The sequence below is a fragment of the Ostrea edulis genome, chromosome 9 (genome assembly GCF_947568905.1).
Source record: "Ostrea edulis chromosome 9, xbOstEdul1.1, whole genome shotgun sequence".
Classification (NCBI taxonomy): Eukaryota; Metazoa; Mollusca; class Bivalvia; order Ostreida; family Ostreidae; genus Ostrea; species Ostrea edulis.
Window position 1 is genome coordinate 75052985 of NC_079172.1, and position 20229 is coordinate 75073213.

Sequence of the window (20229 nt, forward strand, 5' to 3'; positions counted from 1 at the left end):
TTCCTGGCCCAGTAGTTTTTGAGAAGAAGATTTTTAAAAATTTTCCCAATATATTTATATGTAAAACTTTGATCCCCTATTGTGGCCTCATCTTACTCCCGGGGGTCATGATTTTAACAAAATTGAATCTGCACTATGTCAGAAAGCTATCATGTAAATTTCAGCTCTTCTGGACCAGTGGTTCTTGAGAAGAAGATTTTTAAAAGACACCACCCTATTTTTGCATTTTTGTGATTATCTCCACTTTGAAAGGGGCATGGCCCTTCATTTGAACAAACTTGAAACCCCTTCACACAAGGATGCTTTTGGCCAAGTTTGGTTATAATTGGCCCTATGGTTCTAGAGAATTAGTCGAAAACGTAAAAAGTTTACAGATGGACAGACAACAGGCGATCAGAAAAGCTCATTTGAGCTAAAAAGGAGGGAATCTTTCATATCAGAGTCATCATCTTTTGAACATTAAAACCTCTGCATGTAATAATTCTATAGCCTAACATTTGAACATAACAACCTTTGTTTGTTATAATTCTATAGCCTAACTTTTGAACATTACAACCTTTGTTATAATTCTATAGCCTAACATTTGAACATTAAAACCTTTGTATGTTATAATTCTATAGCCTAACTTTTGAACATTACAACCTTTGTTATAATTCTATAGCCTAACATTTGAACATTAAAACCTTTGTATGTTATAATTCTATAGCCTAACGTTTGAACATTACAACCTTTGTTATAATTCTATAGCCTAACATTTGAACATTAAAACCTTTGTATGTTATAATTCTATAGCCTAACTTTTGAACATTACAACCTTTGTTATAATTCTATAGCCTAACATTTAAACATTACAACCTTTGTTTGTTATAATTCTATAGCCTAATGTTTGAACATTAAAACCTTTGTATGTTATAATTCTATAGCCTAACTTTTGAACATTACAACCTTTGTTATAATTCTATAGCCTAACATTTGAACATTAAAACCTTTGTATGTTATAATTCTATAGCCTAATGTTTGAACATTACAACCTTTGTTATAATTCTATAGCCTAACGTTTGAACATTACAACCTTTGTTATAATTCTATAGCCTAACATTTGAACATTACAACCTTTGTTTGTTATAATTTTATAGCCTAACGTTTGAACATTACAACATTTGTATGTAATAATTCTATAGCCTAACGTTTGAACATTAAAACCTTTGTTTGTTATAATTCTATAGCCTAACTTTTGAACATTACAACATTTGTATGTACTAATTCTATAGCCTAACTTTTGAACATTAAAACCTTTGTATGTTATAATTCTATAGCCTAACGTTTGAACATTACAACCTTTGTAAGTTATAATTCTATAGCCTAACGTTTGAACATTACAACATTTGTATGTACTAATTCTATAGCCTTACCTTGGAGCAGTCTCCAATAAGATCTGGCTCGTCAGCGATTCTATTGAGAGCCGATTTAATCATGGCCTCCGATTCCGAGTGACATCTATGGAGCTTGGGCTTCAGAGATTTCTATAAAACATCAACAGAATTCTATCGTACTTTCCAAAAACATAAAAAGATAAATAAAATAAAAATTAATAAAATTATTGTTAAAATATTAACAAATGTTTTTGCCTTGGACTAGAATGGATAAAATGTGTCACATGATTGCCATCAAAATTTCATTAGACGGTGAAATATAGATGGCAATATGGCATCAGGAACGGCTTCTCTGTCTTATACATAAATTATTTACATATTAAACAAATAAAACACTTGTTAGGCTTGTTGCTGTTTACAAAAATTTGTCAGCCTGTTAAAAGTTCATTCCATATCAACTTTAACAACCCAACAAATTTCTGTAGAAGGTAACAAACCTTAGTAACAAGAGGTCCACAGGCTACTAACAAATTTCTGTAGAAGGTAACAAACCTTCAGTAACAAGAGGCCCACAGGCTACTAACAAATATCTGTAGAAGGTAAAAAACCTTCAGTAACAAGAGGCCCACAGGCTACAACTTTCACCCGAGTCACCTTGGTCCTCTTGTTCTTCAGAATAATTAATGAAAAAATCTTTTTCCACCTTTGATCCCATGATAAATTTGACCTCCACCCAGCCAAATGGAGTTGTGACTCATCTAAATCTAAACAAGGGGATGCCTCAAAATCAATATGATGAACATGGCCTGACTGTTCTAGAGAAGATTTCTCTATGATGCTATATTCATGTACATTAAAACTTAATATAGCGAACACGGATACAGCTATATTCATGTACATTAAAACTTAATATAGCAAACACGGATACAGCTATATTCATGTACATTAAAACTTAATATAGCGAACATGGATACAGCTATATTCATGTTCATTAAAACTTAATATAGCGAACACGGATACAGCTATATTCATGTACATTAAAACTTAATATAGCAAACACGGATACAGCTATATTCATGTACATTAAAACTTAATATAGCGAACATGGATACAGCTATATTCATGTACATTAAAACTTAATATAGCGAACACGGATACAGCTATATTCATGCCTTATGTAAAATTGAATCCCTGATTTTAGCCCCATTCTAACCCCTGGGTCCATGAAAAAAAAAAAAATTCAGAACATTAGCATATTGATGATTTAGTGTGGCCCTGCTACCAGAGATTTTTTTAATTTATTTCCTATATATATATATTCCCATGTAAAACTTTGTTTCCCTATTAAGGTAAGGTTTTCAACAACAGGGAGATAACTCTTCATATACCTCAGCGCATTTCACACTATGATGTCACAATGAAAAAGTGCATCACGACGTACAGGTCTATATAGTTATATCGTGGGGAAAATGTCATGTTATCCCATTATCTTCTACCGCTGTTAAGTGTTTAGTGGTGTATGTGTAAATCTGCTGACAAATGTTTCTTCAATGATCATTTATTTTCTATGATATTATACAAGTATACAATTTTTTTATATATAGTATGCACTATGGTAATTTTGATTTTATGTTGTGACCTTGAGATCGTCCCTAATGGGCATTGGCATTTGGAATACATGGAGAAAGTCAGTTGTTTGTTAACAATAGCTTGGCATGTGTATTAGGCTGCCTAAAGTTAATTCTATGTTTAACGTCACCCGCGCGCGTAGGTTTCGGCGAAATTGCCGTTTTGAAAAAACAAACAAATCCGGATTTGAAGTAGTCGTTCAGGTTTGGTTTTTCATTTAGCGACTTAATTCTACATCCCGCGTAAGAGGGAAACGCATTGCAAAATTGGATCAGAGGTCCTTACATGAAGAAAATGGAAGTATATGCTACTATTAAGGTAAAGAAAACGTACAAAGATGGTTTGAACCGAACTAATCTCAGCGAGATTTGTCGAAGCTGGATATTTGGACTGACACCTCTTCCGAATATCAGACCAGTGTCACACAAAGTGATTCGGGAAATCTTGCCTGAACTTCGGCCGCTTTTTGCGATTAAAATGGGTTAAACTGAATTCCTTGACCGCTTCAACTTTTCGCCTTAGACATCCTATTAACTCCCAATAACAATGAAACATGCATTTTTTACCTTTACATGGTGTAAATCCCATAGTAAATAAAGATGGCTATTTTCGAAGCCTTTGCAAACGGCCACCATTTCATATAAAATTTACCTTCTCAACAATGAAGAGTTCCGATATACTCTTTCATGACAGTTTGTACTACGATTGGAAATACAGAACTTACTGATTGATAATTACTTTGTACAAAGCATTTAATCATAAAAATTAAAAGCACTAAAAAGAAAACTGTAATATTTTAATCAATTTATTTGAAGGCGTCCTAAACTATTGGAACCCCCTGCCTTGTATTTGTAGAATACTGATCTTTTAGTTGTGGTACACCAAATTAGCATCTTCCTTTCAAAACTGATTAATAGTACATAGAAAATTGTATAACAAAAACAAAATCAACACAAAACAAAGTAAAGCATATTCTAAACTTTAAGATGTGTCATTACAAAAATATATGAAATATTGTCATAATGATTTTAATTGTAACTGTGAGTCACATGTGTCTAGCAACCATTTCCACAAAAGGAAAAGCTTTCCTTTAGTTTGCTATTTGTGATGATGACAATCCAATCTGCATGGTGTGTTCGCAGAGGGGATACAAACCCAGATTAAGGAAAAAGTCTTTGCTGGGAAAACGCAAAAATTGACTTGAAAATCAAATCCTACAATGTGTTTAATTTGACATAATACTTTTTTTGGTCACTAAATTGGGTTATTGTAATTGACTTGGACTTGAATATAAAACCCAACAATGTCTATTATTTGAAATTGTTGATTTTTGGGGTCACTGGATAGGTGACTTTCAATAGATACACATTTGTTTAAAATTTTTGTTTGTTTATTTTTTTCCTCCCTCCCTCGTAGGTTTTGAAGTTTTGAGGTGATGTTAAACGTAGAATTAATTTTGAACAGCCTTATGACATACAGGTCGATATAGTTGTAGGATACAATTGTTTGTAAATAACGGCTTGACGCGGGTAAAGGATGATGATAGTTTGCCAATACATTGTATTTCTTGTGAAACCATGAGAAGAAACACGCAATCTCTTGCTTGGGGAAGCATGATTTATTTTAACTCTATTATAATCGATCACTGTGAAAAATATCCTCAAATTTGACAAGGCCCGACATTTAAAACAGCTAGGAATTTTTACGACATTTCCAAGCATTTCAAATATACCTAACTATGCTTTACCTCTCAAAATTACTTCATATTTCAATGCTATGACATCTTCTACTTGTGTGGAAGCAATTTAGAAACATAGAAATATAGGGTCACACGACTGATATGCTAATGCAAGAATAAAAGAGAGATCTTCTCTAGTATATCTTAAGATATTCTTAATTAAATCATAGACATCTGTTATATGTCTATGATTAAATGAAAATACTTTTAATTTCTGTCTAACAAAGGAACATCTGCTTAATGGAATAAATCTTGTCGACAACCCCCCCCCCCCCCCCCCCCCCCCCCCCCCCCCCCCCCCCCCCAGATTTGTTCAATGTCATGTTTACTAACTTTACATTACCCCCCCCCCCCCCCCCCCAATCCGCCACTGCAAGGGCTGCCGCAATTTTATTTCAAAGATGTGGTATTTAAGATGGTTTCAGGCTAATGAAAAACCAAATTTATGATGAAAAAATGGGACTGTGGAAAACCTGCTGAGTCATATTTTGTTCACGATATGTTCAATGCACCCTTCAAAACTTGTACAATTGCAACACGAAATGACAAATCGCATAAATGAAATAATTCTTTTTTTCTGTTACCATGGCAACAAAGCCCAGTAGGTAGTAATTTCATTTGCTTTTATAAATGTTTATGATCCAAATATGTTAAAAGGGAAATTTTTCTTACATAGACCTTGTACAGCTTCTCAATATACATTTTCTTTTTGTCATGGCAACCAATTTAAATCCTATTCAAGATATAAAAAGTACTATTTTTGTGTTTTAAATCAAAATTTCTTCACATAATAGTAAAATCTGATAGATAATACTCTTTTTTAAAATTCTACTAGCTTTTTACTCCTTATGTAGTTTTTATACCACTAGTAATCCCTTTTGAACAAAGATCCAGAAAATGTAAAACATCCCAAAATTAAGTCCATTTGGTCAAAAAACGACACAGGCAATTCTTTGTTTAAAAAATATTTGATGTATTCCTACTGAACACACTGATCTGCAGTATGACTTTGCTACATGTCAAAATGTCGCATCTCCTATTGAAACCCACACGGGGCTCATAATTTGAATAAAGTGAAACTTGCACAACTGAGAATGGTTGCATATTGATATGACTAATCACTGGTCTTGAGAAGATTTTTAAAGATCTTTCCCAATAAAATTTCATGCGAAACTTTGTGTTATCTCCCTCGCCCCCTCAATTTGAACAAACTTAAATCTGCTATATGCTCCCTTTATAGGATGCTTGCATTTTAATAAGACTAATGCTGACCCTGCTGTTCTTGAGAAGATCTTTAAAGAGTTTTACTACATATACCCATGTAAAACTATTGTGGACCCACTCTACCTATCCCCAGGGTCCTTGATTTCAGTACTGGAGGCTGCTTGCCTATAAACATTACTACTCATGACCTACCTTTCATAAGAAGTTCTCAAAACATTTTACTAAACATTTCCATGAATATCTTTGATCCCATATTGTTGCCCCACCTACCCCCAAGGGTCATAAACTGAACAGACTTGAATCCATACTTTTGAGGATGCTAGCATATAACTGGCATATAAATAAGACTAATCTGAATTTCACTTTTCTTAAGAACTTTGAAGAATTGTTGAAAATAATTATTCATATGAATTCCGCCATTGAAAAAAATCTTATTAATTTTCTCTATTCCAACAGTGGGCATTAGTCCCAAATGACTAAGAGTCCTGTACTATGATCCAAGATCCCAAAAGCCCTGTAGTATGATTACAGCACTGTACTACAATCCTAGATTACATCCCTGTATTATAATTCTAGATTACATCCCTGTATCATAATTCTAGATTAAATCCCTGTACTATAATTCTAGATTACATCCCTGTATTATGGTTCTAGATTACATCCCTGTATTATAATCCTAGATTACACCCCTGTATTATAATTCCAGATTACATCCCCGTTTTATGATTCTAGATTACATCCCTGTATCATAATTCTAGATTACATCCCTGTATCATAATCCTAGATTACATCCCTGTATTATAATTCTAGATTACATCCCCATTTTATGATTCTAGATTACATCCCTGTATCATAATTCTAGATTACATCCCTGTATCATAATCCTAGATTACATCCCTGTATTATAATTCTAGATTACATCCCTGTACTATGATTCTAAATTACATCCCTGTATTATAATCCCAGATTACATCCCTGTATTATAATTCTAGATGGCATCCCTGTATTATAATTCTAGACTACATCCCTGTATTATGATTCTAGATTACATCCCTGTATCATAATTCTAGATTACATCCCTGTATCATAATCCTAGATTACATCCCTGTATTATAATTCTAGATTACATCCCTGTACTATGATTCTAAATTACATCCCTGTATTATAATCCCAGATTACATCCCTGTATTATAATTCTAGATGGCATCCCTGTATTATAATTCTAGACTACATCCCTGTATTATGATTCTAGATTACATCCCTGTATCATAATTCTAGATTACAGCCCTGCACTATAATCCTAGATTACATCCCTGTGTTATAATCCTAGATTACATCCCTGTGTTATAATCCTAGATTACACCCCTGTATTAAAATACTAAATTACATCCCTGTATTATAATTCTAGATTACATCCCTGTACTATAATTCTAGATTACATCCCCGTATTATAATCCTAGATTACAGCCCTGTACTATGAATCTAGATTACATCCCTGTATTATGGTTCTAGATTACATCCCTGTATTACAAGAGGCCCAGGGGCCTTATAGGTCACCTGAGTATCATGTAACAACCTTCCAATGTTTGAATTAGGTTTGTCTTTAAATATAAGAATTTTACTTTTGGATGGAAGAAACATTGAATAGCTATGTGGTCAGCCCCGCCTTTGCACCAGAACCCCTGACCCAGGGGCCATAAATTTCAGTTTTGAAAGAAGCATCCTTGATCATCATTATCATACTATTAGTTTGTCTACTTAATACCCAGCAGCAGAGGAGAAGATTTTCAAAGAAATAAAATGCATTTTCACTATATGACTTATAGAGTCCCACCCTAGCACCAGAACCCCTGATCCAGGGGCCATGAATTTCACAATTTTTAACAAGAGGTACTGTGAGCAATGCTCATTAAGAATACCCCCCGCTTACCCCAATCTCCCAAAGGGTGTTAGTAATAGGTATAAACTACCTCTTTTCTGAGTATTGCTACTTCGATGTCCAGTGCGCATGACCTTTGACCTTTTGACCCCAAAATCAATAGGGAACATCTTCATCCCACGGGTAGTCCATATGTATGATATGGTGACTGTAGGTGGAAAGGATAACGCTTTAGAGCCCGGAAACCATATTGCTACTTTGATGTCCAGTGCGCGTGACCTTTGACCTTTTGACCCCAAAATCGATAGGCAACATCTTCATCCCATGGGTAGTCCATATGTATGATATGGTCACTGTAGGTGGAAAGGATAACACTTTAGAGCCCGGAAACCATATTGCTACTTCGATGTCCAGTGTGCTTGACCTTTGACCTTTTGACCCCAAAATCGATAGGGAACATCTTCATCCCATGGGTAGTCCATATGTATGATATGGTGACGGTAGGTGGAAAGGATAATGCTTTAGAGCCCGGAAACCATTGCGTCCACAGACGGACGGACAGCCCGATTCCAGTATACCCCCCCCCCCCCCCCACAACTTGTTGCGGGGGGTATAAAGAGGCATCCTTGCTCATCATTACCATGCTATTAGTTTGTCTACTTAATACCCAGAGACAGAGAAGATTTTCAAAGAATTTCTACATTTTCACTACATGACCAATAGAGCCCCACCCTAACACAAGAACCCCTGCCCCAGGGGCCATGAATTTCACAATTTTGGTAGAGGGCTCAATGCTCATTATAATTATGCCCACAGTTTGGCTTCTTGATGTCCAGGAGTAAAGAAGAAGATTTTTTAAAATTACACTCATTTTGATGGTTTTTGCCCCACCCCTCAGGCCCCAGGGGGGCAGAGACCACGAATTTCACAATTTTTCTTCCCCTCCACCCACAGATGCTATATGCCAAAATTGGTTGAAATTGGTTCAGGGGTTTCAGAGAAGAAGCTGAAAATGTTCAAATGTTAACGCACGACGAACGACAACGGACAAAAACAGATAGCAATAGATCACCTGAATTCATCCTAGATTACATCCCTGTATTATAATTCTAGATTACATCCTTGCACTATCATCCTAGATTACATCCCTGTACTATAATTCTAGATTACATCCCTGTACTATGATCCTAGATTACATCCCTGTATTATAATCTTAGATTACATCCTTGCACTATCATCCTAGATTACATCCCTGTACTATAATTCTACATTACATCCCTGTACTATGATCCTAGATTACATCCCTGTATTATAATTCTAGATTACATCCCTGTATTATGGTTCTAGATTACATACCTGTATTATAATCCTAGATTACATCCCTGTATTATAATTCTAGATTACATCCCTGTACTATAATCCTAGATTACATCCCTGTACTATAATCCTAGATTACATTCCTGTACTATAATTCTAGATTACATCCCTGTACTATGACTCTAGATTACATCCATGTATTATAATTCTAGATTACATCCTTGTATTATAATTCTAGATTACATCCCTGTATTATGATCCTAGATTACATCCCTGTATTATAATCCTAGATTACAGCCCTGTACTATAATTCTAGATTACATCCCTGTATTATGATCCTAGATTACATCCCTGTATTATAATCCTAGATTACATCCCTGTATTATGAATCTAGATTACATCCCTGTACTATAATCCTAGATTACAGCCCTGTACTATGATTCTAGATTACATCCCTGTATTATAATCCTAGATTACAGCCCTGTACTATAATTCTAGATTACATCCCTGTATTATAATTCTAGATTATATCCCTGTATTATGATCCTAGATTACATCCCTGTATTATAATCCTAGATTACATCCCTGTATTATGAATCTAGATTACATCCCTGTACTATAATCCTAGATTACGACCCTGTACTATGATCCTAGATTACATCCCTATATTATAATTCTAGATTACATCCCTGTATTATAATTCTAGATTACATCCCTGTACTATGATCCTTGATTACATTCCTGTATTATGATCCTAGATTACATCCCTGTACTATGATTCTAAATTACATCCCTGTACTATGATCCTAGATTACGGCCCTATACTATAATCCTAGATTACATCCTTGCACTATAATCCTAAATTACAGCCCTTTACTAGAATTCTAGATTACATCCCTGTATTATAATTCTAGATTACATCCCTGTATTATAATCCTAGATTACATCCCTGCATTATAATCCTAGATTACATTCTTGTATTATAATTCTAGATTAAACCCCTGTATTATAATCCTAGATTACACCCTTGTACTATGATCCTAGATTACGACCCTATACTATAATCCTAGATTACATCCTTGCACTATAATCCTAGATTACATCCCTGTACTATGATTCTAGACTACATCCCTGTACTATAATCCTAGATTACATCCCTGTACTATAATCCTAGATTACGGCCCTGTACTATAATTCTAGATTACATCCCTGTATTATGGTTCTAGATTACATCCCTGTATTATAATCCTAGATTACACCCCTGTATTATAATCTTAGATTACATCCTTGCATTATCATCCTAGATTACATTCTTGTATTATAATTCTAGATTACATCCCTGTACTATAATTCTAGATTACATCCCTGTATTATAATCCTAGATTACATCCCTGTACTATGATTCTAGATTACATCCCTGTATTATAATCCTAGATTACATCCCTGTATTATAATTCTAGATGACATCCCTGCATTATAATCCTAGATTAAATCCCTGTACTATGATTCTAGATTGCCGCCCTGGGGTTCGTTTTACAAAACAACTTATGACAAATTCGTAAGTATTAAAATGTATTACACAATTACTAGTTTAAAAGAAGGAATGAAAACGTTTCTGAAACTTAATTTACAACATTATTTTTTCACTATTTTACATTGGAGTGAAGTATCTTAAAATAAACGAGACAATTCCAGCTTGTAAAGTTGGTCGTAAGTTGTAAGTTCTTTTGTGAAATGCACCCCTGCACTTTAATCCTTGATTGCAGCCCTGTGCTCCTTACCTGGTGTGACTCCTCAGGTGGACTTGTGGTCTCTATGGACACCGGTCGCCGTCTTTTGCTTTGAATTGGTGTGTTTTCGTCTCGATCACGCTTTGACGACAGCCTGCACTTGGATTCTACGGTTGACTGAGATCGCTGAAGTAACCGCCTCTGTGTACGCCGAATCTACAATGGACATTTACAATCAACCTTTACAAAACTCTTTAATACAAACAATATCCTTCAAATTCTCATATGGCTGAAAGGTTATTGCTTCTGCCCAATCCTTAATATTCAGTAAAATTCTCCAAGACAGCAAAATTTTTCTTAAAAGAGACTGCATTATGAGGGGCTTAGCTTGATTCTCTGTTCACAGACAGTACACTACAGAAGCAGCCATTTTTATCCTCTTACAATGGGCGTGTCATTGTCTGGATCATTTGAAGAAATGGCCGTGGAATTCAGGACAGGAGCACTAAACAGCTGGCACAGACTGCTGGGAATATTATCGTTGATCTGCAATCCAAAAAATAATGTATAAAACACTCTACAAATCAATCTTTTTTTATATCAATTAACCAATAAAATATTGAGATATTATATGTAGTTTCCATTTCAAATATATGGATATGAAGATCACTCCTTGGTTTAATTTGCAATTCTATACATGGTACTTGTAAGTTTACACATCTTCCTATGTAAGCTGGAAGGGCAGCCATTTAACTGTGCCGTGTCTGCACTTTTTATCTGTACTATTACTACAGTAATTCAAACCAAAGAGTCGGATAACGTCGAGCTGACAAGCGCAGAACAAATGAGACACTAAGCACAGAAATTAATCCGCACCTGTCAACGAAACATGATAAAACTCGGATGGATCAAGTTACTGTAGCAAGGACAAACCATTCTCACATTTTCACCAGTGTGAGATCAACTTTACCCTTGTGAGATTTTTGTACTACATTTTCACCAGTGCGAGATCAACTAAACCCATGCAAGATTTTTGTCTTACACAAGTATATACATTCTCCCTTACCGTGTCTATACAATAGCTCACTGGTGGACCTTGGGTTTTTTAGTTTACACATTGAAGGTCAAATGAGGACTTTGATAATTTAGAATTTTCTTAAAGCTATTGAATTTATGCATTAAACTGTATGTAAAATGTGAGAAAAACAATCCTTCATTATTTACTCGTGTGGGATAGGGAAATTCCACCTTTGGAACAAGATTCACTGTATATAGGACTCAGCAAAACCTCGTCCTAGACTGCGAATCTTGTCCCCTTGGTGCAATTTTCCTATACCACACTTGTACTAAAGAAGGATTCTATTAATTTTATACGCCCTCATATATTCTAAATACATGTTAAGACGATAATGAGATCAAATGAATTCAATCCTAGTTAGCAAAAATGCAACTTGTTACATAGGGTATAAAAACACTTGTCAGAAAACCACAGTGTACTGATCCAATCAACAGTGTCAACACACCAGTCACCCAAGTAACATAGGTCATACATAGACCTGTCAGGGGTCTCATATTGGTATTTAAGCCTCATTCTGGAGTCTTTTGTGCACAGCTTTATGATCTTTCTAAATGCAATTCATCAATTACAATAGAAGGAACGATGAAGTTTGAAGCATTTAAATCAGCCCCTATTCATTTTTTGTTAACAGATGGTGCACAACAACAAACGAAGACCCAATGACAATAGGTCACCCAAGTGACTCAGGTGACCTAAAAATCATGACTGTATAAAGAAGTAGGTACAGTTTCTACAGTCATCTGGCTCAAAATATTGATGATTTCACTTGGAGCTCAAATCCTGGCATTCAATTGCGAATATTTGTCAGTTGTTTCCCCTATTTCAAACATAGGTGGCGCAAGACTCGTTTACGTCCTTGTTGACTTCCGGTGTACATAAGATTTATAAGAGAGTGTAAGGTTTTTGTTGTGCAAATAGGGAGCGGGGGTAGAATTCCCGAGATATGAAGCTTTTAAAAAATTCAATTAGTTCATTGTCATCAAATGTGACAGCAACAACGATCGTTTTAAGTCGTGCGCTATAAACTTCAGTCTTCAGTCCGACTTCACCGATATCAGATGACGACTTTGTTGCAGAAAGTATTTACGAGGGATTAAACATTTTCTCTGTAGATCGTAATATTCTGCATGAATGATTTATGCTGAAATTTTATCTATTCTTAGTGATAGAGTCATCAATGATCTTATAATTCTATGACCCCCCCCCCCCCCCCCCCCCCCCCCCCCCCCCTTAGACTAGATCTATAATCGAACAGGGGAAATTTGAGTCATCAATATATAAACCAAGTATGGTACAAAAATACATTTCAGATGTCATTTGAAAATTAATTTTAGAGTTAACCAAGATCGTCAAAATATGAATGAACGTGATTGCTAATAGCACCCCCCCCCCCCCCCCCCCCCCCCCCCCCCCCGGTCACTCGGTACGACTGTAATGGAGGGGTGGCTATAATCAGACTGTAACTGTAAGGCAGTGAATATTCTTAGGTCTTGTTTTCCTATTTGATGACAGGATTGTAAATTAATTTCAACCCTTTACTTTCATTGTTAATTTTGTTATAATTCAAAAAGTGTTGTAAAATATTGTTTGAATTTCAGGGAAAACGAGTCTGGATTCTTCAATAGTCAATATGTATGAAATTAATCAAAATATGAGATGAAATTGTCAAACTTTCATAACTTATCAAAGTTTGCATTATCATAGTTATGTTGTTATGTCATGTTTATCAACTGGCCCACGGAAGTACAGTCCAATATGTCAAAGAAACAAATACCAGTCCTAGCCTATTTTAACTGTTGAAGCAAACCAGAAGAAAAATGCATCTCAAGAGATTAAGATATTTCTGAATTTTTTAGAAATAAAATTTGAATCATATCTACTTTTATCAAAATTAAATGCAAATTCATAAAGCTATAAATTTATCCAAGTGAAGTAGATAACAAATTTCACTATCATATATACAATGTTGTGTTTATAATAAAAGCCACACATGGGCCTATTGTTCATTGTGGTTTTTATTTTTAAAAATCATTGCATTACTTTTTCAATATTCACTTGTAACTTCGATTTTCAATCTGAAGTATGAACATTCAAATTGACCTTCAATGTGTACTACATTTGTTAAGTGATGTATTTTAGTATTAAATCATTCATATCATGAACTGTCATGGTACATATAAACATGATAAATCCTTATACATGAAAGTAAACACGGGTCAAATTACATGTATGTAGGCCTATACATCAGTTTCCTGCAACACCATGGACAAACGTCATGGATACAACCATTCCTATACGCAGGATACAGTCGTGCTTTTCACGCAGAGTACAACCAACTCATAGTATATATCAATCATAGTATATGGATGGAGACGTGAATTTAGAAATTGAAAGCTTGAACTTCCGTCTTAAACTTGCAATCCAAAGTGTAATATTCAATTAAAATGTAGAAACTCGAAATTTTGAGTCATTATTGTACAGCTAGCATATGGGGTAGTAAAATTTATTTGACCTGCCAATTTTTATGCTCTCGCCTGCCCTATGGACTAATAAAAAATTAATCGCAAACTGTTTACCTATTGTGACGTCATCACGTAAGTGATATAAGTTAAAACACGCAAATAAACTGTTTAATGTGGTATGATATATTATGTACTCTGTATACATGTGCCTTCTCTATCGTGAATTTTATTTCATAAAGAGAAGTTATACATATACATTCACTATTACTACACATTTTAACAGCTTAATAATAGAATTTCAGATATATAGGCCTATGGATATATTTAATCATCGAGAGAGAGAGAGAGAGAGAGAGAGAGGGGGGGGGGTCCGCATCTTATTGTTTTAAACATATGCAATTCACAACTAATAAAGAATTATGATGTATTGTATATTATATATTCAACCTAAACTACTGTTTAAGCATTTAAGCTTCACCACGAAGTAGTTTATGATGAAAAACGTTCAATGTGTATTGAATGTCTTTATTTAATCGATGTGACAGAGAAAATTCGGTTACAGCTGAAACTCTCAACGTGCTTTCCTTTCCGCCCAGAGAGTCTTGCAATGAGTCTTGCAATGCGTTTTCTAAGTTCGTCTCTAAGCGCAGCGAGGTCCTACGAACCGTAATCCGCCATCGTTACTAAATATTCAACAACTTTCTAATCTAAACATGTCCTTCCGACGCTCTCTTAGAAACGCCTTGGACGTTAACGGATCGTGCGCCACCTGTAATCAAGGGCGAGTAATTTGAAGTTTTATTTGCCATTAAGGAATAGTTTAGCAAACCCAAAATTCACTCAGTTTGATCAGTAAAATGATTTGTGTCATATGACGAGAGCTTAAAGTTGGCATAAAATTGCAAAAATGCCATTTTCAATGAAAATATCCACAAATTCAGGTGGTTTTCCTTTTAGAAAACATACAGCGCATGCGTCGAGCAAATTCAAATTGAAGCATGTTTTCCATCTAAAAATAATACACAATATATATCATTTTCATTTTGCTCAACAAATGCGCACATCTTTTCCTGAGCAATAATTTGTATGACATTTGACAGTTTTCAGGCTTATTTTGAGAAAAAGGCGGGAAATGTCTTATTCATGATGTCATAATGCTATCCATTTAGGACTATCATTCTGATTTTGTTGACATAGTATACCTGGCATTTATTTTACTTTCTTAAAACACTGATTAAGGTTAATTCCAGACACATTTTATAGAGAGAAATTTTTTGGGCCTTTTTATGTATACAACCGTACCTTGTTCTTTGTGTTAAAATCTGCACACACAGCACAATGTTGTTCTCCCCCAAAAAACAGTACATACAGATATCTCTTAAAATCCCCTGTAATGTACAGTACATACAGATATCTCTTATAATCCCCTGTAATGCACAGTACATACAGATATCTCTTATAATCCCCTGTAATGTACAGTACATACAAATATCTCTTATAATCCCCTGTAATGTACAGTACATACAGATATCTCTTATAATCCCCTGTAATGTACAGTACATACAGATATCTCTTATAATCCCCTGTAATGTTACCTCAGCCACTTCCTGGTCCATGAAGCTGTCCAGGAAGCCATCGTCCACTTCCTTCTCGTCATCATCGTCATCATTCAAAATCGTGTTTGTTTTCAGTGGACTGCTAATTTCATTTTGTGGGTGCAGAGAGATATTGGCAAAATCCTGTAAAAGTTTTCAGATGAAATGAGCAATTTCTGAGAATTGTGGTCCTTGGCTTCAGATTTTAACTGCTTTGGTAGTGACTAAAAACTAACATAAATGTTGTAAAGAAACCCCTGTAATATGCAAGATTTGAGAACCATCTGAGTTATTTCCCTTTGAAGAACTCTCGTACATAGGAAGGTGCAAAACAAAATGCTTACATATGGGTTGTGGGACAAATGCCTATCACTGTATTTATAAGTGAAATGTATGTAGTAACTTTCTCAGTAAGCAATAAGAATTCAGAGAGTACATAAACACAGGTAATTCTTATCATATTCACTATAAATAGAACATCCAATGAAATCACTGCATCTTGTTCTGGTGTAAATGGATATAAATGATGCGATCTCATACTGCTGTATTGATTAATATGCACAATTGTAATATTTACACCACTTATTATGTTTATTGATAGTAGATCAAGTTTGGAAACCTTTTTGCTTTAGACAAATGATTGAAATAGCCATAACTGTAGGTATCAATACACGTGCTTTTATTTGAATCTCTCACTTCGCGTTGTTATAAACAGAACCGCATTCTCATTGGTCCCCACTCTTTTGTGGAAACAATCAGAAAAAAAAGAGCCCAACTTTTTAACTGCCACTGATGTCAAGGGTTAGTGCGAGGTAACGAATCAATAGTGCGAGGTAACGAATCAATAACCCTGAATTGTGAAGATGGTAAATACTGTAAGAGTGGAATTTTTAGCGAGACACAAATTTAGCAATTTTTCCATAAATAATGGGTATATATATTTAGTGAGAGCTAATTTTAGTGACTTCATAATTTCAAGGATAGCTATTACCTCTGATATGGAATAGATATTAGTGATATTCAATTTTAGCAATCTCAACACAGTTGCTATAATAATGTCAAAATTAAATCCTCACTAAAAATTCTGCTATACGGTATGATATTGTTTGTTTTTACTTTAGTAAAACATTTCTTTCCATAGTCTTTCTTACTAACACCAAACACATCCCAGTCCATGAAGAAACCGGAGGATGCTTCCTTAATAAAATGACTTATCATGGACCTGCTGGTCATGAAAAGATTTTAAATTAGAAGCCCATGAGCCACATTGCTCACCTGAATCACCCTGGCCCAGCCATTGCTCAGTTGTTGTGATTTTTAAAAGACTTTTTTATATCAATCTCTTATTCCAATGAAAAATTTTGGTCCCGTATTGTGGCTCCAACCTATCCCCCAAGGACCACAACATAACTGAAAACAAATTCACACAACACCATTGCCTCAACACCAATATGACTAACATGATCTTGCTGTTCTGGATAAGACAAATGTCACAAGGTCATAGACCATGGTATGATCCTAAAGACCTTGCCATAAGAAATCTATAGATAAAATATGAAAGTTTAAATTGTTAGGAGACATTGAATAGGTAAGATTTTAATTAAAAGTAGGTCAAACTTCCAGGTCAAGGTTACACACCATAATGTGTAACATGAAAGGTCTTTCCATAAAGAATTTATGTACAAAATATGAATGCCCTAGCTTAAATATAGATATTTTCAAAAGATTTTTCCTATACATCAGCCTATAACACTTTGACCCCCTATTCCTATACATCAGCCTATAACACTTTGATCCCCTATTCCTATATATCAGCCTATAACACTTTGATCCCCTATTCCTATACATCAGCCTATAACACTTTGATCCCCTATTCCTATATATCAGCCTATAACACTTTGATCCCCTATTTCTATATATCAGCCTATAACACTTTGATCCCCTATTCCTATACATCAGCCTATAACACTTTGATCCCCTATTCCTGCAGCCTATAACACTTTGATCCCCTATTCCTATACATCAGCCTATAACACTTTGATCCCCTATTCCTATATATCAGCCTATAACACTTTGGTCCCCTATTCCTATATATCAGCCTATAACACTTTGATCCCCTATTCCTATATATCAGCCTATAACACTTTGATCCCCTATTCCTATACATCAGCCTATAACACTTTGATCCCTTATTCCTATATATCAGCCTATAACACTTTGATCCTCTATTCCTATATATCAGCCTATAACACTTTGATCCCCTATTCCTATATATCAGCCAATAACACTTTGATCCCCTATTCCGATACATCAGCCTATAACACTTTGGTCCCCTATTCCTATACATCAGCCTATAACACTTTGATCCCCTATTCCTATATATCAGCCTATAACACTTTGATCCCCTATTTCTATATATCAGCCTATAACACTTTGATCCCCTATTCCGATACATCAGCCTATAACACTTTGGTCCCCTATTCCGATACATCAGCCTATAACACTTTGGTCCCCTATTCCTATACATCAGCCTATAACACTTTGATCCCCTATTCCGATACATCAGCCTATAACACTTTGGTCCCCTATTCCTATACATCAGCCTATAACACTTTGATCCCCTATTCCTATACATCAGCTTATAACACTTTGATCCCCTATTCCTGCAGCCTATAACACTTTGATCCCCTATTCCTATACATCAGCCTATAACACTTTGATCCCCTATTCCTATATATCAGCCTATAACACTTTGGTCCCCTATTCCTATATATCAGCCTATAACACTTTGATCCCCTATTCCTATATATCAGCCTATAACACTTTGATCCCCTATTCCTATATATCAGCCTATAACACTTTGATCCCTTATTCCTATATATCAGCCTATAACACTTTGATCCTCTATTCCTATATATCAGCCTATAACACTTTGATCCCCTATTCCTATATATCAGCCAATAACACTTTGATCCCCTATTCCGATACATCAGCCTATAACACTTTGGTCCCCTATTCCTATACATCAGCCTATAACACTTTGATCCCCTATTCCTATATATCAGCCTATAACACTTTGATCCCCTATTTCTATATATCAGCCTATAACACTTTGATCCCCTATTCCTATACATCAGCTTATAACACTTTGATCCCCTATTCCTGCAGCCTATAACACTTTGATCCCCTATTCCTATATATCAGCCTATAACACTTTGATCCCCTATTCCTATATATCAGCCTATAACACTTTGATCCCCTATTCCTATATATCAGCCTATAACACTTTGATCCCTTATTCCTATATATCAGCCTATAACACTTTGATCCTCTATTCCTATATATCAGCCTATAACACTTTGATCCCCTATTCCTATATATCAGCCAATAACACTTTGATCCCCTATTCCGATACATCAGCCTATAACACTTTGGTCCCCTATTCCTATACATCAGCCTATAACACTTTGATCCCCTATTCCTATATATCAGCCTATAACACTTTGATCCCCTATTCCTATATATCAGCCTATAACACTTTGATCCCCTATTCCTATACATCAGCCTATAACACTTTGATCCCCTATTCCTATATATCAGCCTATAACACTTTGATCCCCTATTTCTATATATCAGCCTATAACACTTTGATCCCCTATTCCTATACATCAGCCTATAACACTTTGATCCCCTATTCCTATACATCAGCCTATAACACTTTGATCCCCTATTGTGGCCCCACTCTATCCCCAGTACTATGAATGGCAAAACTTGGATTTACTCTATGTCAGATTGGCCCCACCCTACACCCGGAGGCCATTATTTTAGCAAACTTGAATCTGCACTTTGTCAGAGACCTGCCATGTAAATTTGAACTTTTCTGGCCTAGTGGTTCTTCATCAGAGGATTTCCCTATAGATTTGTATGTATAACTTTGATCCCTTATTGTGGCCCCACCTGAACACCCAGAGGGCTATTTATGCTCCGTACCAGATAATATATATTTTAGTATAACCCACATATCTTTGATAATAAAGAATTCTCTTAAAACTTAGAGCAAGTTTTATCACATCACAAGGAAATTATGACTTCTGTTTGAGTTTTAAGAGGGCAAATTCAATTCTATAGTTTTCAAAGAGGGCTTAATGCTTATTATAATCATGCAAACAGTTTGCCTGCTTGATGTCCGAGAGTAAAGATTTCC

The 20229-nt window shown here is 35.2% G+C and overlaps 1 protein-coding gene across 1 annotated transcript in view; it reads right to left on the bottom strand.

Annotated features, from left to right (window-relative positions):
- Nucleotides 1–20229, bottom strand: part of LOC125657769 (M-phase inducer phosphatase-like) — a 104199-nt gene that overhangs the window by 18583 nt on the left and 65387 nt on the right. Inside the window, exons 8-11 of the mRNA XM_056150872.1 lie at nt 16026–16169; nt 11335–11436; nt 10942–11106; nt 1413–1523 (exon numbers count right to left, since the gene is read on the bottom strand). Coding sequence (XP_056006847.1) covers nt 1413–1523; nt 10942–11106; nt 11335–11436; nt 16026–16169 — 522 coding nt within the window. The remainder of the gene's footprint in view (nt 1–1412; nt 1524–10941; nt 11107–11334; nt 11437–16025; nt 16170–20229) is intronic.